This window comes from Bacillus rossius, chromosome 1 (assembly GCF_032445375.1).
Source record: "Bacillus rossius redtenbacheri isolate Brsri chromosome 1, Brsri_v3, whole genome shotgun sequence".
Classification (NCBI taxonomy): Eukaryota; Metazoa; Arthropoda; class Insecta; order Phasmatodea; family Bacillidae; genus Bacillus; species Bacillus rossius.
Genome location: NC_086330.1, coordinates 218,091,370 through 218,098,222, shown reverse-complemented (window position 1 = coordinate 218,098,222; position 6,853 = coordinate 218,091,370). Strand labels below are relative to the sequence as shown.

Genomic DNA, 6,853 nt, shown 5'->3' with positions numbered 1-6,853 from the left:
TTGTAGGTTATGTCATCTTTCCTCTTTTTTCTGAACTTTCTGATTTTTTCTGCACTAGTCATAGGCACTTTATGTGATTCTTCTGATACTTCAGGATTCATATTAACAACAGTTACAACTTCTATATAAAATTATAACATTGTCACAGTTTTGAGCCTAAAGATACACTCTCTTCCCCACTCATAACACAATAAATAAAAACAATTGGTTGTTTCCCTCCAAAATGAATAATTGTGTGTTTAAGGAAGTAACCATTATATTTCTTATAATTATAATTTAATGTTAACAAATTGTGAATGACTGGTTGAAAACATAATTAGAACCACCTGTAATTTAAATAATAGGAGTATTATTGTTAAGGCTATTAATTATAAATTTGTAAAAATTGTATATACTGTTTTATTTTTTTAATACTCTGCATCTCAACTGCCAACTTGACATTTAAAAGTACATCAAAGTGTTATGAAAATAACATAAAATAAATTGTTCTCGTGTCACACACGTAACAATATTTGTTACGTGTGTGACAGTTTAATTTATATCATAAAAAAAAAGGTTTCACCTTATAATAACTGTATTTTTAGATTATCATCTTTATGTGTAACTAGCTATAAATACAGGATTACAAATTGTTTATTCATATATTTCTATTGTTATAGATATTTTTATACTTTTTGTTACGTGTGTGAGACAGTATTTACACTAACTTTGGTTTCTACTTCACAATTATCATTTTTTCAGTACACAAATTTTGAAAACCATATTATCATGATCAAGCATAGGATAATGTTTGTGACTAACAAGTGAAAAATTCATATTTACTAATTGTATTAAGCCAATGTTTGAAGGATTTTAAAGTCAGGAAATTTGGAATACAATGTTACACACATATGAAATCACTCTTTAATTTGGTAAAAACACAACTATACTCATGGTATTCTCAAAATGCATTGCTAATGCTAAAAAGTATCAGCCTTTAGCTACAATTTGACTATGGAATGATTAAAATTAGATACTTTTTCATTCTTACGTACTTAGGACCACTTTTTCTGGAATCGCCCTTCAACAGATGTTGTCATTACTGCTCTCCTGTGCTCATATCCTTATAACACAGGTTGTTCCACAACTTCATACTTACTCAAAAAAACAATGTAGGCAACAGTTTAAACATATTTATTTTTCAATAATTTTAGCATTTCATACAAATACAAGAAAGAAAGAAACAAAGCTGTACAGTGAATCACAGTCTGTTGAAAAACAGAGACATGCCCTCTCAGGCTGTCTCACAAGGCTCCGTGACAGGCATGCTCACTCGTGGTTACTCACATCGCCATTACAACAAGCATACACTTCACTCTGTCTCAGCTTGTACATTTATTACAAAAATAGTTATTTATTTACGATGATTTTATGTAACTGGAACAACCTCATAACACACAAATATGGTTTAATGGGCCTATTTGTGTTGCAGCAGGCAAATTTAAAATCCACGAACAAACGGGGAGCTTAAATTAAAATATGATCATCACCATAGTATACGAATCAACAATGATTGCAAGATTGAAACTAATAACAGCAAAAAATTACTGTTTTCCCTCATTCGAAAACAGCACAGAAGGACAAGTGGCTGCAGTTAAAAGAAAGTAAAGAAAGTTACTATGTGCCGATGAAGGTCAAGAGCAGGCGTTTCACAAAGCAAGGGAAACAATGTTGTGAGTGAGGATGTCTAGGGGAAAAAAAAAAAAAAATATATATATATATATTTATCTCACACACACACACCTGAATGACAGGGAGTTGAGAGAGATGGGTAATGATTAGAAGTGGGTAAACATGGATCCCTCCTCCCACCATATTCCAAAGTGTGATGCAAACAACAGTGGTTATTTTGGTGCAAGTGACTTTAGATGCACAGCACTTGGTTTTCCTACTAGCTGTTTACAGAGCTGAGAGTGAAAGCACTATCACTCAGTGATACTCTCACAAACAGCGCTGAGAACTTGAGCTTGAGAAGTACGATGCAGCGACACGTTGCAAGACACCACAGCCTCTGCCATCCAAGCAAGCACTGGGTGAAAACCAGGTCATGAGGGAGACCTCACCGAATTAGCTGCTGTTGAGTGACGACCTCTCTGATGGCCTCCAGACCGAGTGACCGAGAAGTTACCAGCAGTGCTTTTGCACGCACTATGACTGACGCATGTACTTCATACTTACCTTCTGCTGTGCAATATTCAATTAAAAAACATAAATTAATATTTTTATACAAAAATTTAAAAGCTTGATAATTTACAATTTTGCGGGAAACAATTATTTGCCAATAAAATCAAAATGGTTAGAAATTTAAAAAAAAAATCTTTGTAAAATTTTTGTTCTTAATCAAATTGGCAATAATTAAAATAATATTTTTTTCTTTTATGATACCGTGTTTTCTCGCATAATCGTCGCAAATTTTATTCTAAAATCAAGTTTGAAAAGTAGGGGTGCGACCATTGTGCGGAAAATTTTTTTTTGTTAGGTAAAGTTATTCATAAAAAAAAAAACAGTTCATGGAAAGTACGTTTATTTAAAAAAAGGCGGAGTATACAAGATCACGCCAAACAATCTATATTGATAATTCCTTAAACAAAAATCTTTCTTCAACATTAAAAACTCTAACACGAACGCAAGCCACTAGAATCTGACGTGAACTAACGTGTCGTAGTACACACTTGCCACGAAAGAATGCGGGCTATCAAATGTAGTTAACTCGGCACCTGACAGAGAGCGCGCGTTGCATCCAATAGGCGTAGATATCGATATTCGACTACGTGCGCGCGCTCTATACGGGAAGCAACATAACCAAACATGAATGATGTGCTGGCTACATTTTTATAAGCGGTACGCCGCGGTAACGCAGACAATCAGATAAAGAAAATAGCATTTAAAAACGTCTTTAAAAGAAAATTTACATGTCAGACAACTTTGTATTTCCGTTAATTAAATAAATAAGTGGTAATGACCGAAAAAAATTTTTAGATTACACCTACACCATGGCAACGCAGACGATCAGATAAAGGAAATAACTTTTAAAATCTTCTTTATAAGAAAATTTACACGCCAAACAACGTCGTATTTTTCCGTTAATTTATTAAGTAAATGGTAATGACCGAATAAATATTAGATTTCTACTTTAAAATACATCGTTTTATACGGAAAAGATACCTACACAAAAAAATTCGGCATCTACTAGCAGGACCAAAAACATCATGCGACGTTTACACGAGAAGTTTTTTATCCCAATTTTGACAGCCTAAAATATGGTTGCGACGATTACGCGCGTGCGACGATTATGCGATAAAACACGGTATCCCATTTTTGAGATATTGCATGAAATAAAGGCATTTTTAAGAAGTCCAGGAATCTACCTTGGCAATTTTTTTTCTTCATGATTCGGCTTTACAAATACTTGTTTCCGAATACTTGTTTCTACGAAAATATCTACCACCATCAACAGCTCTTGCAGTAGCGAGATTTCACTGTAGTTTATTCAGCGCACGAAAGACGAGCAGGATATGTGAGGCATGTGTGGCACTACAACCTGGACCGTAGCCACTCTGGGCCGCAGTCAACACTAGCTGGTTTCTGTGGCAATACATCACGAATACTAATAAAGCGAACAAGATCATTTAAAACACACACACATATACACACACATACAGAATACCTATCTGAAATAAAAACAAACTCTAATTGCAAAATTTCTACAATCCAAACAAAAGATGTTCCAGGCAGTGGCATTTACATAAAATAGAATAAAATTTCATTTCACTTTGTTCCCATTCCGATGGTTACATTAAAAACAATATAAAAAAATTAAAATAAAACCTGCTAGCACATTACAGTTTGAAATTTAAACATTTTAATTTAGCAAAAAATAATAAAAGTTAAGCACTTTATGAACATATCACTGACTGAACGAGTATTCTTACTAAAAATTACTACAATCACAAAGTAACTCTATAGCAACGTTATTGTACAGTTACATTAACATAAAATACCAATTAAAAAAGCAATAGGAACTGTTTGAAAACATTGTGCTTTAGTTTTCAGCAACCCAATAAAAACATGTTTAAACTTAAAGTGCATGAGAGTGGATCCAACTGGAGTTGCGAGAATCCACAAACCAATACGACTGGAGAGCTGCAGTCACGCTCTCTTCTGCCGAGTGGACGCGGAGTTGCTCTTCAAGGCACGCAACTGTGGGTGCTCACCCTTGGATGACCATGGCGACCGGTGGCAGGAAACAAGACGGAACCAGCGAGGGAGCGGGGCCCGGGCGCAACTCCCCTGCGACATGCCACCAGCGACGCAGAGTTACGGGCAGTTCCCTCCCTTCACTTGGGAGTGATTCATGCCCAGCACGAGTAGATGGCATTACTGAAATGCCATCTCCTATTACAGTTTCCTTATCACACATTACTACAGTAGAACCACAAGTCCATTCAATTGGAATAGGAGCTGAAACCCAGCTTAGCTAGAGAATTCGGGTAAAAAAAAAAAAAAAAAAAGCACACAACATGAATACGGAAAATATCCTTTATATTTGCTGCTTATTTACATCACCTATCAACTATGGTACTCACAGCGTACCATCCCATGTGCTCCCTGTACAGCATAGTTTCTGCTTTTAATCATGCATACCAATTATGTAATTAATAACTCAATCATTAGTTCTCGCACTGTTTACAATTTTTAATTATACTTTACAGTTCTCCGACTAAGCTTATTTATTTTTGTTATTTATTTAATTATTATTATTACTTTTTCTTTTAAATTTGGGTTATCCAAAGGTCTGCATTATGAGGTTATGCTGTAATAACTCTTCACACAGGGGCCCACTTTTACAGTAAATATACTTAGCCATGGTAAAAAATTATGCAAATTTATCCATAAAAAAAAATCCAATTTACTAAAAAAATCTATATGAGAAAATAAAATACATTTTCAACAACAGTTAAAAGGTATAGTCATATTAAATTAAAATTATAACTATAACTGATTTATAGATTGATAATATAAAATTAATATATTTTTCTACATATAGTTTTAAATTAAATTTACATGTGTTTATATATAAATCATTGCTTCATCAATGAATGTATAAACAAAACACAAATAATACAGAACAACTCGTCATATACCATGCATACACTTCCCTTGCACAGAGATTGCAAGGTGTGGCATATCTCTGGCTGTACCAGACTGCATTAGTTATTACACATGCAGCACTTTGTTATAAAATACACAAGTGTTTTGAAACGGAGCAGACACACATGCAGGAAGGTGGTCGAGTGCGTAAGACATGGCACACCTGGACGGGTATCGGTCAGAGCTCCAGCTCCTTGAAGAAGTGACGGCAGCACAGTGCGGCCATCGACAGTGGCCGGTCACACACCGAGTACAGCTTCAGGTCTGACTGTGACAGCTTCTCGTACGCAGACATGTACTCCCGGTCAAACGCAGCTGCAACCCCAGTCTCGCATCACCATCCACCATACCAACCACTGTGCCCCAAGCCCACAACAAATGTGTAAAACAATGTCTCCATGCATGGAGGTTAACTGTTACAGCAATGCATTTGCTGCAATCTACACATCAACAGGTATATGCTTTTAAAACATTATGGACTTAACCCCTTATCCCCCAACTTCCATTTGTACAGTCCAGCTTATTGCGCTCTTTTGATCAAGTACACCAACACAAACAACTGTATGAATAAAAAATAATTGCACCCCTCTGTCATAATTTACTTAATTAGAAACAATAAAATCTATGAATGTAATAGAGCTGGCTGAAGGCAAACAGCAGTACCTTGGTCAATATTTTTGCGTCCCATGGCAGTGAAGGCGAGGAACAGGATCTCGCGGTACAGGGAGAGTGTACGGTGGACACCACGCCCCTTCAACTTGTGGCGCTCCATGGCCAACCTTCGGAGTGGCTCCTGGAGGTCGTTGCCACGCACACTTGCCACCACACTCTGCATCACCCTGCATAAAACCCACCTCAGTGGAGGCAATCACTAGCACACACACTTACCACCATGCACTGTATTGCCCTCCACAAACATCCACGTAAGTGGAGGGTTGTTGCCGCACACACTACCCACCACGATCTACATCACCCTGCACGTAATCCCATATCATTAGAGGTCATTGCCATGGTCTCTCACCATGATGCTCTATATCACCCTTTACAAACGTCCTACCTGCTCCACATTGATCAAAACACATGCCCACCTCTGCAGAGGTCATGCCACGCTCTCTCACCACTATACTCTGCATCACACTGCACACATGATAACCTTCGTGGAGGTTCCCACAAATTATCACTACCATGCTCTGCATCACTCTGCACACACAGTGACCTAAGTGGAAATCATTGCCATGCTCTCCTCACTTCTATGCTCTGATTCACCCTGCACACACAGCCACCTCAATAGAGATAGTTTCCATACATGATCACCACCAAGCTCTTCATCACCCTGCACACACGCCCACCTTCGTATGAGTGTATGGCATCAAGTCATTGCCATACACTCCCTCCACACAAATCTGCATCACCCTTAACACAAGCCCACTTTAGTGGATTTTATTGTTCCGCACTCTCACCACTATGCTCTTTCCACCCTGCACCACACCCTTCTCAGTGGAGGTCATTTATATGCTCTCACACCACAATGTTCTGCACCACCCAGCACATATACGCCTCATTGGAGGCAATCACTAGCACACTTACCACCATGCTCTTCATCATCCTACCCACACAGCCACCTCAATAAAGATAGTTTCCATGCATGATTACCACCACGCTC

At 37.4% G+C, this 6,853-nt stretch overlaps 1 protein-coding gene across 3 annotated transcripts in view; it reads right to left on the bottom strand.

Annotated features, from left to right (window-relative positions):
- Window positions 1–1,157: 1,157 nt before the first annotated feature.
- The window catches only part of LOC134527290 (DENN domain-containing protein Crag), a 771,918-nt gene continuing 766,222 nt past the window's right edge, over window positions 1,158–6,853 (bottom strand). For all 3 annotated transcript variants that reach the window (XM_063359840.1, XM_063359841.1, XM_063359842.1), the window contains 3 exons: window positions 5,854–6,029; window positions 5,354–5,505; window positions 1,158–4,329 (listed from right to left, as the gene is read on the bottom strand). In XM_063359840.1, the coding sequence (XP_063215910.1) occupies window positions 5,369–5,505; window positions 5,854–6,029 (313 nt within the window). In that variant the 3' untranslated portion in view covers window positions 1,158–4,329; window positions 5,354–5,368. The remainder of the gene's footprint in view (window positions 4,330–5,353; window positions 5,506–5,853; window positions 6,030–6,853) is intronic.